Below are 18,532 nucleotides of genomic sequence, written 5' to 3' on the forward strand. Positions count from 1 at the left end.
TTTTCAGTGCTATCAGTCCTGTCCAAAGAGGGTTACCAAAAGCATGTTTTCCTCCTCACATTACAAAACAAAACTGTACATGATATGTATTACAGGATGTATGCAGCATGGTTGGTTTTGCTTGTTTTTGTTTTGTTTTGTTTTTCTTTTTTTTTCAAGAACGGAACTGGAAACAGCAACATGTTTGCTCAGCAACTAATCAGGGACAATTTAAAAATAGCCATAACATACCATACATGCTGTCTAATTTAAAATAAAAAAAAACAACATACACAACATGTAAATTATTGCACAAGAGAAAGGCTCAAAGTTGCGTAAAATGCAATAGTATTGCCCCGATACAGATCATGCATTCAAACGGTGAGAACAAAAAAAGAAAAATAAACAGGTGTGCTGGTGACAAGCACTTTCTTAATATCCTTAGCTTCCATTATTTTAACCACAAGGGACTATAAAAAACTCTACAGGGAACCAGGGGCGGGGACAGGAGTATTAATATACCTCTATTCAGTTTTTATATCGTTATTCAAGACTCGATCACTGTGCCATTTTTTCATGTGTTTCTCCAGGGTACTGTACACGCTAAAAGGCATCTTACAAATTTCACATTTGTAAACGTCCTTCCCCACCTGACCATGTGTTTTCATGTGTCGGGTGAGTTTGCTACTCTGGGCGCAGGCGTAGTTGCAAAGCTCACACTTATACGGCCTCTCGCCTGTGTGGCTCCTCCTGTGGACAGTGAGATTACTACAGTTCTTGAAGACTTTCCCACAGTACTCACAAGTGTCGCTGCGTCTGCCCTCTTTTGAGCTAGGCCTTCCAGGGCCTGGACCACTAATATGTGGGGTGCTTCCTCCGCTTCCCGTGCCGCTGCGGCCTGAGATCCCTCCATCCATCTCCCCCGGAGGTGTGGAAAAGCGTAAACTTCCATTTTCTGATGAGTGTTCTGAGGAGGAGGCAAAAGGCGATTGTCTGGAGTCTCCAAAGTTGAGGAATGGATCTTTTAGCTGTCTAGAGGCAGCATACCCAGCTAGCCACTGGGAGTAAACATTTTCGGTGTTAGGCATAGCTGTAGCAGGCAGGTCGAACTCCTTCTCAAGTTTAATGCGTTTTGAGAAAGGGCTCAGAGAGCTGGGACTACCCAAGAGCAGCTTTTTGGATAAACCTCCAGAGGCAGATTCACCAGGTGAGCACCCCCTGCCATTAACAGTGCCATCGTCAATGCGATCTGATTCTCCAGCTACTGAGTCTTCATCGCAAGTGTCTCTGTGTACCTCCGATTCAGACAGGTGCCCTCGTTTATGTTTTTCTCCAAGGACCTGGTGAAAGGCCTCACTGAAGTGCTGCATGGAACTCAAGACCATCCCTTGCATGACATCTGGTATGGAACGGTTCTCCTCACCAGACCTGGAGTTGTTTTCATGGTGACGGGCTGCTTCTAGATTAATGCCGAAGCCATAGTCTGTTCTTTCATTTTCATTTAAGTCCTCCTCCTCTTCTTCTTCTTCCTCTTCCTCTTCCTCCTCCTCCTCTTCTTCTTCCTCATCCCCATTTTCTGGAATCATGTTGGGGTCATTCTCACTCTTAAACTTGGCCACAACAGACTTGAGGGCACTACTTGCACTGCCAACGAGGTCGCTGGTTCCAGGCTCTGGGGAACTGGCTGTGGAGAGACCATCATCTGATTTCACTGTCATGGGGGATGATTTGTGCATGTGTGTTTTCATGTGGCGCTTTAGCTTGCTTGCCTGAGTGCATGCATGGTCACAGAGGTTGCACTTGTAGGGCTTTTCTCCAGTGTGGCTTCTACGGTGTACTACTAAATTACTCTGAAACTTGAACGTTTTCCCACAAAATTCACAAGACTTGGACTTTATTGGAGGCTGAGAGGGAGGAGGAGCTGACTGAAGAGGAGGAAGGGGTGGGGTGGCCAAAAAGGGTGGCTTGTTGCCTGGTTGGAATGGTTGCAGTAACCTTTGCATAGGGCTGGGCCGGCTCGGTGATAATGGTGGACTAGAGGTGTTTCCAGCTAACTCTCTAAGTCTCCTGGAGAAATCCATAGCTGGTGGCTCCATAGCCATGGGGTTCAATCGCAGTACCCTGTCAAAGGCACTAGGGTGATGGGTTGCAAGAGCCATTTCTTCTGCACCCAGGCGTTCTATGCGGTGTGGATCCAAATGATGTCTTGGGGGAGGGCTAAACAAAGGAGGTGTGGGTGGAAAACGCCCTTCTCCAAGACCCGAAGCCTCTCTCGATACTGATCCAGGTATTCTTAACAGGTTAAAAGGGTTATTGTCTGCAATATGAATTCCATGGAGTGGTGGCTGTGAAGGACATTCTGCACCTAGTCCTGATGGAATACCAACCCGCGGTGTCAGGGGACTTCCATGCTCGCTTTCTAAGTAGATTCTTAATCCGTGGGTATTCTGTGCATGTTGCAAGAGAAACCATGCGCTGTTGAAAGGCTGTTTACAAGTTGTACACGTGTAGCTGCTGGGCTCATCTTTACCTGCAAAATAATACAACAGCAACATAAATGTTTAATCACTGAATAGTTTATCAAGGATTGATCGCTTTTTTTTTGCCATCTAATCTTTCCTTTCCATAACATTGAATCGGAAGTGGAAAACAGAAATCTCAACGACTGCGTAATGATGGGAAAGGGAGGGAAGCATACACATTTAAGCGTATCAAATCAGCACTGACTCCCTGCCTTTTTTTCTCTCCCTAGACACAGAAGAGGATGGGAACAGGTAACAGTGTTAAAGATCCATCAAAAAGATGATTAAGCCAATTAATTCTAATTATGGCTCCACAGATCTTACCTGGAACAGAGTCTGCTAATATTTAAAAGTAAAAAAAAAAAAAAATGTTACCAAAAGTGTCCTTCAGAAACATATACAGTGGTTAAAGAAGCAGCCTGAAGTGTAATGATAGCTAGCAAGCTGAGAAATGTTATATTATCATCCTCTTCATTATTTTGAGAGACTAACAATGTGTATAAAATTAGACAACATCTCATGCCCTGAGCAGAGATTCAGCTTCAATTGCCAGGGGCGGGGAAGAAATAGAAAGATGCAGTTCAGCGAGTCAAATATCTGGACAGTATCCAAGAAGCCTGGACACATGCCCTACTGGAGTCACATTATTTCTCTCACTCTGAAAAGAATCTGAGGATGGTAAATGCCACTTTGGCAAGTAGCTAGCTAACTCTATTTCATGATAATTTATTTTCAGAGATAACATGGACATTATAAAAGAGCAACCAACTAATAACTAAACAAAAAGCTAACTAATAATGACACAAGAAAGCAGTCACATCTAATACACTGCAAAACAAGAGAAATGAAAAACTTTTGAGGATTGGAGGCACAGAACAGTGTGAAATATGACAGAGGCAAATACAGTAATATTTTTATTGATTACTGTAATTTTAAGAATAATCCAGTTTCACCACAGTACGTATTTTTGCTACATGTTGGTAAATTGAAATTATAGCAAAAATGAGAACAAAAAATTAATGTTCAGTCTGCCTGATGGTTCTTGTAGAGTTGCTATTTAGTGATTTAAAAATGAAAGCTCCTGAGGTTTGCTGAGAAACAAAAATATACCAGGCTTCCAAAACAAGGAAAGCTTACTATGATATTTGACTGCATAATGTACCCCTGGCCTGACCTGTAATTTACTTTACGATGCATTTATGAACTCACTCAATATAAACTACTTGTAGGGAAATCTCTTTACAAGATTAGAAGGTAGATGCCAAAAAATTAGATCTCTAGTATTCATCCAATGTGAAGCATAAAAAATAATAATAATAATAAACCCCAAACTGAAAACAGACAGTATTGGAAAGAACATTTCAATAGCAGCATTCTCTTATCTACAACCTTCTTATTCTCCATCTCACTTCAAAGAAGACGACAGAAAGCTTTCTAAGAGTATTTTCATTATACAATGTGTTAAATAATGATTCGGGAATATGACAGACAGGCAAGCTATAGTTCTGGCTATAGTGACCCATTGCAGTTTTCCTCCATGCCTTCAGGTTCCTCTATTATTACATATTTAGTCTGACAATCTGAATTGGGTAAGTAAAAAGGAGATTCAACCATCTATAGTAGGCATTTAACACTTTAGCCACTTAAAAAGCTGTTGGAATAACATTTAACATTTCATTCTTCAACTGAAGCCAGCTTTTGAATAAAATGCATTACAGTGTTTAGTGTGTGCCATGAATACAAGCAGAGATAAATACTTAAATCTGTTGGAAATAGAACAAAATTCAATTGGACTTTTACATTCCTGTGCTCATTTGTGTGCTCAAAAATCTTAAATGTGAAAATTTCATTTTATTTTGCTGTCATAAAGTGGAAGTTTTTAACAACATACTGCAAGCTACGTGATCAGGCTACAATATGCTAACAATGTAATGCTACCCTGCTTCTCTATTTTATATATTAGGTCAGAGAAAATGGCATTTTATCTTATAATGAGGATACAACATACAGTTTTCACTATCACATTTTAGTATTCCCATCAACTAGATATTCTAGATCATAAGGGCAGCTAGTGTAATCATAATGTCAATGAGAAGGGCTGTTACGACTGAGACTAAAGATTACATGGAAAAAGCTGCTTTGAAACTGGTAATTATTACCAGTCCACTAATAGCAAATGATGCATTACAGTTTCACCATATAATCTGTATTTCACTCAGCTCCTGCCAGTACAGCCTTATTATATTACAGTGCTCACAAATTCTAAATTCCTAAACTACTGTCATCAATAAATGTGTTACTTGCCATAATTTGTAAAATTACTTTGTTCATAACATCTTCGACTTATAAAGACTAGAATTGATTTCCTGCAGGCAAAATTAGGGCTACATTGATTTAGTGAAGTGCAAAATGTAATATTATTCTTCATTTGCTTTGCTGAAAAACAACTTTCCAATTCACCATTCATTTTTGATAATCAAGATGATAATTTAAATTTAAACTAATGTTTAAGTGCATAACTTCTCTAATTTTAAACAAGCTAACATGTTCAATCAAGGAAGCAATGTAAAGAACACAAAATAAGACAAAGCAGTGAAACGGTTAAAATCCACCAGTGAGGTAGCTGTACCTCCTGCTTTGAAGAAACACAATTTCTAATGTCTATTAGTGCTTGATTAATTATGAAGGCTATTGACTGACCATATTACCACCCAGAGATATGTTCCAGTCTAATGCAGGCTTGCCAAACTGTAAGAATTATGGCAATAATCCACAGACTGCCAGCAAAGGAATGAGGTTTGTATTTAAACCACCACATTCTGGGCACAAGAATTTCCGCTTTCTTAGAACTAGATCTCCATTTCACCCATCAAGGCTCCTGCTTTTGGACACTATTCTGCTCAGCTTGAAGCCAATGGAATGGCTTTAGCAGAAGAACAGGACCCTGGAGTCTGCTCCTTTAAATGTTATGGGACCAATGTTACTTAAGCTAGGTGCATCTACAAGTGCTTTAAGCATGGAGCAATAAACTCTGGCACATATCACACTGGACAGTATTGCTCTCAGGTGCTGCATCCTCATGTGCGCCCATGACTGCAGCATATTGAGCAAGTCTGGAGTGGCCCTGGCTGGCAGGGAGTCTGGGAGTCAGCCTGCCAGCCTGGGGCTTCTCTGGCACAGTTCAATGTGCTGTGGAGGGGCTGGCTGGGGCACAAGGGTGCTTCATTGCGAGGCCAGCCGGCAGGCAACCTCATGCACCACCACCCTGAAGCATCCTCATGCACCACCCAGCCCCATCAGCATCTACATGTGTGGTGCTGTGCACTAAAGAACTCCACCACAGGACAGTACTTGTATTTACAAGTATTAACCTGTGACAGAGTTAATTAGTTTCCTGCGGCCTAATAGGGCACTGATAGGTGTAGACACTGATGCTTTATTGTGTAGGTAATTAGACAGCTCCATAGTAAACTTCTCATATAGATGCACCCACCCAGTAGTACCTTACTGCCATGAATAGCTCGTTCATTTCTTCGGGAGCACAGATGAAGCAGGGCAATATGGAGCCTTAATAAGAGTGGCAGAATCAAGACCTATCAGTAGGAACAGGAATAGCCAAGTCAGGCCAAATTTTGGATTTGCAATAGTTTTACAGCCTCCTGACATTCAAGCATGGGAACCCTTGGATTCCAATCCTGCAACCCCCAGAATGCATTTGGTTTGATCACACAATTGAAGGTCTCCAACTCACCAAACTGCGAGACAAACTGGACAAAAGATTCCATTAATGCGCTTGCCTCTGATGTACCCAGCACCTCTATGTACCTTCTCCCACTCAGGTAACTGAATCCTGGAATAAACCATCTGTGTTTGTGGGTGGTGCGTGCGTGCTCTAAGCCTGGCCAGGAAATATACCTTGCATAACAACCATCCGTGCAGTGCTACTTACATGCCCATTTTCCAGCTAACTCTACACAGAGATAGGATACAGCTGAACTTGTTTGCATTTGTCAGCTCTTTTGACATCACAATCTCAACTCCTTGCATCCTAAACAATGTCTTCAGCCTAAATGGAGCTCATATTCACCATCCCAGGCAACACACTCCCAACAAAGTAAAGGACCCTGCTCAACAACTTAAACAGCTCCAGGCAGTCCTGGATTCCTGCCTCATCATTACTGCCTCCTACTCTTCAACCCCTGGCAGATCTCAGTATGTTCTGGCAACAAACCTCCCAAAGGCTTACTGGACTAGAAGCCTTTAGTCACTCCCAGATCCCTCTTAGCCCTTGGCCATGATCCCACATGGGTTAATGAATCCCTACAGGAAGGTCACTAGGGACCACAGATCCTCCCATTCACGGGTGAAATTTACATAGATTAGCAGGTGATGGGCAGAAGTAAATACAGCAGAAGCAGAATATGATCATAAAGTACAACCGGAGGAAGCTGGACAGGTTTCCTTCCCATCCCTGGCCCCTTCTTCCAGTCACTCGCCTTTACATGCCTGAATTATTTGTTCACATATTTACTGACAGAGCTCGATTCTGCCACTCTTACCCTAATACGGCTCAGTAGCCCAGTGCTCCACAAATACTCCTACTGAAATGAATGTTCAAGGCATTCCTCCATGTGAGCAACACTGGGTCCATAACAATTAAGAAAGGAGGACCTAAAGCTCACCTTGAAGATTTTCCTATTGTGACAGTGTTATATGCAATGTTATAACACGCAGAACAGTACTGTAATGTCATCCAGCAGCACTGCACTAATTTTAATGAGACCATCAGGAATGTCCCAATCATCCAGTTCTTTAGGTTAAACTAGAATCAGCTTGCCACCACACTAGCTTTCATCTGGGAGTGAAAGCTGGGCTTGAACTGCAGTCTTCAGTTCAAAGAGTCATAGGGTTTAAAGCTAAAAGGGACATCAGATCTAGTAGTCTAACATCCTATATAGCACCAGCCATTAAATTTCCCCCAGACCCTGCTATAATGTTAGCAGTTATCTTTGGCTCAAGCACATCTCCTAGAAAGGCTTCTTGAAGTCACCAAGGGATGTCTGCTGCTCTCCTTGTCAGTTTGTTTCAATGGTTAATCACTCTCATGGATAAAAGTGTGTGCCTTATTTCTAATTCGAATGTCTGCCTTCAGCTTCCAATCCCTGGATCTTGTTATGCCCTTTTCCATTATCTTAAAGGGTCTTTAGCACCCAGAAGGTCTGCCCTAGAGTGACGCGCGCACTCGGACCAAGTTACAATTTTGATCTCATTCTTTTTGAAAAGCTAAACAGATTCAAGTCGCTCCTGGCATTTTCTGAGCCTCTGAATCATTGGTGCGACTCTTTTCTGGACTCTCTTAATATGTGGACACCAGATTGTATGCAGTATTCTAGTATCAGCCTTACCAGTGGTATCTGCAGAGGTCAAAACACCTTCCTCTATCCTTACTCACTACTCCCCTGTCAATACATGTAAGGATCACAACAAGGCTTTTTTGCCACAGCATTGCACTGGGAGCTCATGTTGAGTTGTTTGTTCACTATAACCTCTAGGTCCTTTCAGGATTGCCGCTTTCCAGGACCCCACTCTAAAGATACAACCTTCTTCTCAAATGTATTACTTTACAAGTTGCTGTATTAAAACACAATTTATTTAAACAGGCACAGCTTGCAAAGCAATGCAGGTCTCTATGTAACTGTCCTCTTTTCATCCTGTTCATCATTCCACTGACCTATGTATTATCTGCAATTTTTAGCAGTAGTGATTTATATATTTACTTCCAAATAATTGATGAAAATGTTGAATAGCATCCAATCACTGAGGAACCCCACTAGAATCACCCAACAATGAGTCCCTCTAATGACTGCTTTTTGAGATTTGATGTTTAATCCATGTAAAGTGTGCTCTATTGACCTTCTATAGTGCTATTTTTTGGTCAGAATGTCATGCAGTATCAGGAAAAATGCTTACAGAAGCGTAAGTATACTACATCTACACAGTTACCTTTAGCAACCAAATTTTTAATCTCAAATTATGCAATCAGGTTTAACAAAATCTCTGTTTTACAAATTTGTGTTGATGGACATTAATTATATTCCTTTCCTTTATTTCTTTATCAATTTAATTCCATGGCAGTTTTTCCATTATTTTGCTCAGGTTTAATGCCAGCCTAACTGGCCAACAGTAATCTGAGACATCCTCCTTGCCCTTTTTGAATGCTGGCACAAGCGTAGCACTCTTCCAGTCTTCTAGAATGCTCTCACTATGCCAAATGGTATTAAAAATTAACATCAGTAGGCCAGAGATTTCAAAAGCCAACTGTTTTAACCACTCTTGGGTGCAAACTGGTTATAAGAACCAGCTGATTTCAAAACGTTCACCTGTTTTAACGCTGTGTTATTTAACATCCTTCATGACTATTAATGGACCAGAACAGGGCTATCCAACTTCAAAGTGGCGAGGGATTACATGTACCATGGGCCTCACCAGAGGGGCCACACACTTAAGGGCTGTTCTGCCTAGAGTCATAGGCCTTGAAGGATACATGTCACATGCAGGCAGGCAGGCACTCCCCACTCCCACTGCACCACACAGGGTGGATTTCTCCACTTTGCTGCTTTGTGTCTGTGGATGGGCAGGTGCTCCCCACCCTATTACACCATGTGTGCAGGACTGGGCACCCCTATCCCATGAGGCATGCAGCTCCCTGCAGGTTCTCCTGTGGCACAGTGCCACACTGGCACTCCAACCTGTCGGCTCCCCCAGCACCATGGGCTGCACCATGCCATGCCACTCCCTGAGGCTGGGCCAGGCAACAGAAACAGGGAGAGGGAAAGCTCCAAGACTCCAGCTGCTGCTGCTGCCGGGGCAGTGGTTGCCAGGTGGGAGTCAAGGGGCTCCATGTGGCCCAAGGGCCAACAGGTGGACAGCTCTGGTTCAGAATACTTCATTGTCCTTGGGTAACCCAAGTACATCATACTGCTTCTTTCTAAAAACAGAACCATTTATTTAACACTTCTATCTTTTCTGCATCTTTATTAACGGATTTTCCATCTCCACTTACTCATGGGTTTCTAGGATTTATTTCTAGGATTTATTTTCTTCTCAATATACTTTAAAAACTTCTTTCCATTGTTGCTCACTCTACCAACCCTGGATTTTTCCCTGATATCTTTAGGTTCCCTTATCAATTCTCTACATTTCATATGTTCTCTTTAAACATCTCATTGAATAAACCCTTCATGGTTATCTTTTTCTCTCTCTTTTTTTTACATTTGTTATATATTATTTTTAATTGCAATCTTCACTTCACCAATAGAGACAATATGAGCTTTTAACCAAAGTTGTCCTCTGTCCTAATTGGAGAATCAGGGCTTTTTGGCCATCTAGTAAACCCTTCTTACAGAATTCCCATTTACACAGTTCTGTCTAAATACTTTCTCACAATCAATTTCAGTTACAATTTTTCTCAGCTTTATAAAGTTAGTCTTTCTTTAACATTAAGTATATCTATAACAGGTTAGAACTTAGTGGAGGCATCTACATGTGCGCTTTACTGCAGGGCTGACTAATTAGATCCTCAGTAAAGCATCACCATCTACACAGGTGCCTATATTAAGGTACACTAAATTAATTCTCTCCGCTGTAGGACAGTACTGTCCGGGACAAGTCACACATGAAGACACTGCGCCCAGGAGCAGCTAACTCCAGTGAGAACTTCACCAGAGTGACTCCAGCAGTCGCCCTTTCTGAGCTTTGTTAGTTAAGACATAGACCCATATGCATTCAGGATCCTGCAGTTTTGAGTTATCGATCACTAAAATACATAACAGGATCTGTAACTTGGAGTACCACTCTCACCTGCTTTATCCAATTTGTCCTTCCTAAACAGTCTATAATGAGTGATTTTAACATTCCAACCATGTGAACCATCCCACCAGATTTCAGTAATGCCAGTTATATCAAATTTCTTCTCTTCAATGAGAATTACCAGTTCTTCTCCCTTGTTATCCTGACTCCTAACATTGGATTAAAAGCAATTGAAAAATATCTTCTTTTCACACTTTTTTTCATGTTGGCTCTGTTTGTTGCTGACGCACTGAATTTCAGGTTGTGTTACATTTGCCACCTTGGCCTCTTGTTTCTGCAACATTTGCTTACTATCCTCCTGACTGTTTCAGCAAGTCTGCAACTGAAAAGATACTTGCCCTACCTGTAAGGTTTGCCCCATCCTCCTCACACAGCCCCCTTTCTCACTGGAATGTGGAAAATGCTCCATCAAACCAAAACTATCTGCTTTACACCAGTGGCACAGCTAGCAATTCACTTCCAGATCTGGCATCTCTTGGATCCCTCAGATAGGAAGGGAGGAGTAAGAGCTTGTGAAAGTGATTAAACAAGTTGCTGCCATTTCCTGTCTATTTTTTTAACAAAAAGTTAATCTCAAAGGTCCTGCAAAAGTCCTGCTAGGGGCCCTTGTGCTATAGAAGCACAAGCTAAGAAGCAAACATGGGACAAAAAGTCAGAGCCCGTGCTTCGTCATGGCAGTCTAAGCATGGCATGGAGGCAGTATAACGCTTTTTTTTCCTATAGGTTTACTGGTCATTTTCTTTTCTCTCCCAGCACTGCCTCCCTCCCCCTTATCTCACTCTCTTTCCCCCCTCCCTTGTCTTCTGTATTCTAATTTCTCTCTCCCTATACTCTGCTTTTTGCACATCCTTTCACAACTTCAGATCATGTCAACTTCGGTGCACAAAAGCTTGTGCTGTCTATATTTACATTTTTTTTAAATTTAGTCTATAAGGTTCATATCTACCCTATCTTCTGACTGACTTCAGACTATCACGGCTATCTACATCTCTCTACTCATGGCGGCAGTGTAGACATGACCTTACTGATTCACAAGAAATCTTCCATGCAAAATGAAAGGAATGGGCCAAATTTAACCCTGAACTAACATGACTGATTTCACCAGATAAATTTGACCCAATCCCTTTAGCAAAGCATTGCATATTTTGCTTAAAGACAATTGCAGTTCTGTTTTTACATGCCATCCAGCAAACTATAAGATTCAGATCTGAAGAAACTGCATTGCATTTTACTAGCATGATACTTAACAATTCTAAAATAACAGTTCCTTCCCCCCCAAAATTACAACAACAAAACTTCAATCCTCAAAAAAAAAAAGAGATGATTTAGCTGGGTAACATATGGGTGATAGATTTAGCTCCTGATCTGAAAAATGTTAACCGAGTGGAATGTATATTGGCATTTAGTGCCTTTAAGGGCAGTCGGCACGTTTACTCAATAAAATATGAAGGCATGTCTGCTTTTAGCATTAAGGGGGCTTTTTTAAAAAGACATTTCTTCTTTACTGTTCTCACAAATATATGGAGTGGAGTATGTTCAAATACTTTGTCCTGCTATATTAGTCAAAAGAAACTGAGATCTTGAACAATATAGCTGACTCTGAACCAGACCCACAGGCATGTCCAAAGCCACCAGCAGCAGAGCCAGACAAGAAGCTGGGGAAAAGGCCAACTAGGAAGAGAAGCTGTCAGCTAGATGCCACTGCTGAAAAAAAATCATTTTGGAGCTAGGCATGTAAGTGCATCCACTGCCAAGCAAGTAATGGAATAGTATGCATTTACGTGCCAATATGCCTTGGAAGAGCTTCCTTCATTTCTTAAAAGTAAAGGCTAGTCCAGAAAAGCTAAAGACAGATGGATGTTTTTAAGAACAGTAACAATGAAATACGGGGTTCTGTTGATGTGACAAGGGCAGAAGTTTATTTGTGAAAGACCCCATATTAAGAAGTTAATTATAAAAACAAAGTGCATCTTATTTGAGGGCATCATGTAGGATGAATGCATTCTAGAATAGTATGCGAGAGCCAAGCAAAGCCTGTTCACAATGTTCTCAAACACCAAACCAAGGTAAGCAGGGAAAAAATACTATGTATGTGCTTGTAGTTTCCAGGGGAACTCACTCAGCTACAGACCTTCTGTTTTTGGACAAATTCGGGTCCCAGAATCAAAGGCAAATCTAGCAGAATCCAATCAGCTCAGGGTCTGGCAATCGGTACTGCTAGGAAGAGTAAAAAATGAGTTGATATAGCCAGCCACAATGTTCCCATATCTCTAGTGTATTGTATTCCACAAAGGTTATACCTATACTACTGTGACTGCAATGCCGTGTGGATGTGTCCACACTAGCTCTGGAGTAGGAAGTCAGTACCAGCCTAGCCATGGCAACACAGATGTCACTACTAGCTAACTGCCCAAGTATTTACCCAGCTTCTCATGAATATTTTGTATCCTGAGCTAGTTCCATGCTGCAGCAATTACCAGTACCTGAGTTAAACGTAGCATAGGAACATCAACCCTGCAAGCACAGCAGTACTGGCAATGTAGCCCTAGCTTAACTCTCTTCAAAGAAGCATGAGCGCTCTGCTACAGCTGTCCCTCTTCTTTTGCCCCACAGCAAAAGAAGCCTCAAAGTGACATGGAGGCCCTCTGCCTTCTTACTCACTCTGACATTCCCTAAGGAATAGCAGCTCAGCTCCCTTTTCCACTGGGGCTTGTGTTGTCAAGGTTTCTGCCACCCTTGGGACATGCCATTAAAGGGCTTCCCATTGAAGGGAAGGCACAAAAGATGGAACAGAGCCTTGGCTGAATAACCTTTTCAGAGGCATTTGCTCTGGCTCCTGTGCCTCCCCCTCCTGCCTCCTGCTGGGAGCTTCTTTCAGTCTGTCCCATCTCCCTACATGCAGAGCCCTAAAGGAACTAAGTTGGTAAGTTAAGAATAGTGCTGTGCACACCTAGCACAGGAAATATCCTACACATGAACCTGGAATAAATTAATTCCCCCTCCCTGCATCTCCCAGAGAAGTGCTGAGCACCCAGAGTTCAGGGTGACATCCAGCGGAACTCCAGGACCCCCTAAGTGAACGACAAAAGGCTGGAGTAACACCCCAGACTTCAGCAGATTCGCTGTTCATTTACACTAGTACAAATGAGTACAGAATTATTTAAAGTGCTTTTCTTTGGACCATACCCATTTTCCTGAGTCTAAAGAGTATGTAAAAACCTGTCGAACTGTAGACGATCATGCCCCAGTGGTACACTGGATGAGGCTCAAACTGTGGCTGTAGATAGTTTAGGGAACTGGGAAAGGGAAACAAAGTAAATGTGCTTTGACTGTGGATAAATAATATGGTCTATAAGCAGTGAATTAAAAAAGATTTTAAAGAAGCCTAATTTTTGAGAAAGTGCTGAGAGCCCACTCTTGGAAAACTGGGTTCTTCAAGGTGTCCGGAGCTGAATATCCAAACACTGAGACTCCTCAATTCACCCATCATTTCAAAAATATTTCTGCTACCTGAATATCAGAAACATAGTGCTGTCCTTACAGTCCATGAGATCGGAGTCTTGGTGCAAAATGCATCTTGTTCTCCTGATAAAACTTATACTTGCCAGGCTAGATCAGGGTCAAAAGGACAAGGTTCTTTTCATTACAAGGTTGCCTATTACAATAGGTTGTCACTCTTGTAGACTCCTGTATAGCTCACATATATCTTTTGTTACCAAACACACAGGAAATATAAAGTTACTGAGACTGGAATACCTGAGAACTATAACAAATACTTTCCCATCTCTTCCAGCTTTCACAAAAAATTATTTGAAGAACACTTTGAACCAAAAACAGGAATTTCTTTATTCTCCTTCAATGTTCAATAATTGCTTGCTTTTGGACTGATAAATTCTGGATCATTGCAGTCCTTAAAGGAGGGGGGAGAACAGAGTTAATTGTTACCACTTGTACTTGATTCATCTCTCCTCCATCTGGCTTGTCAAATTTCTTTTCCTTTGCAAATTCATCCTGTTGAAATGTCCTCAACTAAAACTACAGAACTGAAACTAGCAGGCCACAGGAACCTTTTACCACAGGCTAGAGATAAATGTGTTCAGCCAGAGTCTTCTGTAACCCACTTCCCTCTTTGTGAGAACTGAGGGAAAAATATCCACTTTTCATGGGTCCCCTTCTCTGCTGCTTAGCAGCACTGATTTAAATGAGCAAAACTATAATTTTTAAACAATGTTCTACTTACTCAGTGAGGTATTTTTTGATAGACCACACTGCAAAAGACATTATTATTATGCTGATCCACTACATATGATTTATTTGTTGATGGTGTATTTTATTAGCAGTAGTAGTATTATTAGTATTATTACTGCTATTGCTATTACTACTGCTATTATATTAGTGTATTTATAATTGCTGTTTTGTGTCCTGTATATGTTGGCAAGAAGGCCTCTAATAAATATTGGGCCTGACTTACCATTCTGTTGTACAAATTTTATGCCAATATAACTCTATTGATTTGAAAACTGTTATAACAGAGCAATGAATCAACAAAAACAACAATAGTAATAATAAACATTTAAAAAAAGTACCACTGAAACTCATTAGAAAAGGAGTCAGTACTAGACTATAGTGAAAAAATAGTTTTCACTGTATATAAACAAATGAGAAACTGAAGATAAAGTACAGTAGGAAATAATTATAAACAGTATTGACTGACCCAGAGAACTGGTAAAAAAAAAAAACTGGAAAAAGATTTTGTGAAAAATTTCAAATTTTTAAATTTTTCTTTTTGTAGGATTCAAAGTGGCCCTGTTTTCTATTTTTTCAGTAACTTATCATTACTTTTATCCATATTTTGTTAATGATATTATCACTGAAATCCTTATAAACATTTTCAATTTTTCTTAAACCTCTTTCTTACTTTCTGAACAAGTTATAAAATGATGTTAATAAAAACATGAGTTAAAATGTCACAGAATGGTATTTAAAACTAGAAGATTTCAATAATTTCTAAAATTGTGTATGAAAATCTCTTTGAAAGAAGGCCCTTTTGACAAAAAAAAGAAAAGAAAAAGAAAATGTGCAAAAAAAATTGACCTGCTGTACCAGCTTGTTTTCATTGCCTACACTAAAGGAAAAAAATGCAAGCAGCAAAAATGATAAAAAGTAAGTGGTAATTACCTTTCAATTTTAATAATTGGAAGTCTGATTTAGCAATCCTAGGAACGATTTTTTTCATAAAATATGACTTTTAAGCAGATGGTGTCTCTTAAAATTTCCTGATGACAGCATTATCATACACAAGCTGAACTATTACTATTCTGTTCTACTTGCGTTCTTATGCTACACCCTTCTCTGTGGTATTTGAATGCTTTCACTCACGCTGAAAAACTATTTTAGATTCCAGTTCATTAGGGGCAAAAACTGGCTCACAGCTTGAATAGAAAGGGCTTTTTTCTTTTCCTTATTACAGTGTGAACACAAAAAAGACAGGATTCTACCTGCAATGAGGTAGGTTCATGAAGGAGAGTCAGAGAATTCCAAGGTCAAGCCAAAGAATGCCCACGCACCAATAGCTTAAACAGCCACGGGTCCATTTTCCTTTACTCTTGTGCCCTTTACGCCTTGTCCAGGGGAAGCAGAGATCCACGTACTGAAGGCGTGGCCCTTACAGCAAACAGACCTTTCTTTCCACAGGTGAAGAGTCCAGTTTCCAAGTTAAACGGGTGTGACCATGCAGTCACGCTGCAATTCAGCAATGGTTTACTATTTAAAGTAAGAAAGCACCAGCATTATCAGGAAGGTCAACGGAAACCAGATCCTATCACCTACAACATATTTAAAGTTTAAGAGCTAGAAAGAGCAGAGCACGAGTTATTTGAACCTAACAAAGGGGTGGGGAGTAGCACTAGAAAACAGAACAAAAATAGTTATGGTCGCCCTATTTCTAGTTCTTCCCTTCAAAACAATAACAGCACCACACTACCTGAGAGCAAAGGGCAAGGAACTTCCCTTATGCTTCTCAGGGTGGGACCCATTATTACCCACTGAAGTCACTACAATTGATCAAAATGTGTTAGAACAGGCCCACCCAGGGCCCACTGTAATTTTGTGGATGGCAACTTGACTTTTAATATCAAAATACTCCCCCAACATACAACTCACTCTTTTTTTAAATTCTAATAAAAATACAACTCAAAGACCAGAAGCAAAACTGAACCTGTGCATGACTTGGAGAGCTCAGCAAACACAGAAATGGGGGCTGCTGTCCCCTAGAGGCATACCAAGGCTGCCAGTCATACTGGTTTGACCTCAATGTCTTCACCATTTTCAAGGCGATCACTATTTGGCCACAAAAAAAAATGCTTTGGGCTCCAACTTGGCAAATCCTGGGTACCAGTCTGAAAGTGATTTTGTGCCTTTTAGAACTTGGGGGAGAAAAGGTGGAAAACTATCAGTTTTTGATAAACAGAGCATGGAAGTAAATTTCAATTGGTGAGTTCAGACAATAATGTGGCACTAAAAATTCAGCTTTAAATGATTTTTTTAAAGAGATCCTTCCAGCAAGTGTGAATCGATCCAGTAAATGTAAGTTGTCTATGCTCTAATACTAAAGCCATGGAGAAATAAAGATAATATACCAATCAAGTAGTATGCAATATAAACTAATCCCATTAGCTGCAAATACAAGCTGTAGTGTCTAGTTTTGGACTATATTGTACAACTACATTTGTAAATATATTGATATATGGATACAATCTTGCTTGTCTAAGAAACAATTAACAAAGCAATCAAACCCTGAAAGGCAGATCCATCTCCAGTTCTCTTCCCACTGACTTTAACAGAAAGACTCTCATGAGCAAGGATTTTTTCAGGACCAGTCCTACAGTCACTAAAACCATCTGACTACTCTTGTCATGCAAAACACCAAAAATGGTTACAACTGTTGTAATGGCTGTCTTTAGTCAGCCTGACGTGGGGGGAGGGGGTTGTTTTTGGTTTGGTGATTTTATACTTTTCCTTTAAAATTTTCTTAGTATTTTAAATGAATAGATTCATAAACAGAAGTAATGCCCAAATGGTTCCAGCTGAAACTCCTCCAGTTAGACCTACTTGTATCAGGTAGATACAGTCTCTTTCAGACACTATTAAGGGTCTATCAGGTCAATGACCCATCAACTAAGAAATCTCACGTAATCCTTGACCTGACAGAGCATCAAAGCTCCTTCAAAGCAGTCACCCGACTATCAAGTAAACAATGCTCTGTTTCAACAGTCCATAATTATGTATTTACCCAATGGCTGCTAGGGACAATCAAGTTAATAATTCACTTTTTAAATACAGTGTAATTATATAGTTACAGAGAAGTTCCGAATTATTTTGTTCATTCTCGTACATCTATATGATGAATTGTTTCCTATATTTCTTTCTGTGGGTTCCTTTTTCCTTTTCTCCTTTCTCATAGCTCATACTCTCACACTTAACTGAACAAAAGGCAGAGTACACTACAACATAGAAGGCATGCTAAAATGATACTGACAGTCAATTTCTAGAGTCCATGCTCAAGAGGCTGTGTTGTCTAACAAACCAGGCAGCAGAACAAGAGACGGGAGACCTGAGTTCCATTTCTGATTCTGTCAGTCACCTACCAGGTAATCTTGGGCAAGGCACTTCACCTCTCTACCCAGATCTTTACACCCCCACACTTCGTCCACTGCATGCAACTGGACAGTAGACCCTTCACAAAGAGGGACTATCTGGACTTAAATGTAGAGCACCCACCACCAGGGGGCTCTGGCCACAGTTGGGACTGCTGTAATACAAATAATTAGAATAAGGAAAAGCTCCCATTGACAACAAAGGGGCAACTACAAGATTTGATCATGAAAGTACCCGGGCTAAAACTGTAGCCACTGTATAATGGGCCATTTCACGCAGATGCAGAAACCACATGTGGCTACTGCAATAAGAAGAGTAGGGCTTGTAGTGTGCATGTAGAGGCCTATTTGCACAATAGCTGCACCCACAGAACAGAACCTGATCCTATGGATCAAATTTATATTTAAGAAAACAGAAATGCAATATTGAAGTCATCCCTATCATTAATTCACAGTGCTTTTGTCCAGTGGTCCATAAACTACATGATAACTAAAAGAACACACTCT

General features: G+C 40.6%; 1 protein-coding gene across 9 annotated transcripts in view; it reads right to left on the reverse strand.

Annotated features, from left to right (window-relative positions):
- BCL11A (B cell CLL/lymphoma 11A) overlaps nucleotides 1–18,532 on the reverse strand; it is a 107,881-nt gene that overhangs the window by 10,997 nt on the left and 78,352 nt on the right. For 7 of the 9 annotated variants that reach the window (XM_006016740.3, XM_014525842.2, XM_014525851.2 and 4 more), the window contains one exon: nucleotides 1–2,509. This exon is cut by the window's left edge and continues 3,724 nt beyond it. In XM_006016740.3, the coding sequence (XP_006016802.1) occupies nucleotides 504–2,509 (2,006 nt within the window). In that variant the 3' untranslated portion in view covers nucleotides 1–503. The remainder of the gene's footprint in view (nucleotides 2,510–18,532) is intronic. The other 2 variants (XM_014525853.2, XM_025192063.1) reach the window with 2 other exon arrangements.

The sequence above is a fragment of the Alligator sinensis genome, unplaced genomic scaffold (assembly GCF_000455745.1).
Source record: "Alligator sinensis unplaced genomic scaffold, ASM45574v1 scaffold219_1, whole genome shotgun sequence".
Lineage (NCBI taxonomy): Eukaryota > Metazoa > Chordata > Crocodylia > Alligatoridae > Alligator > Alligator sinensis.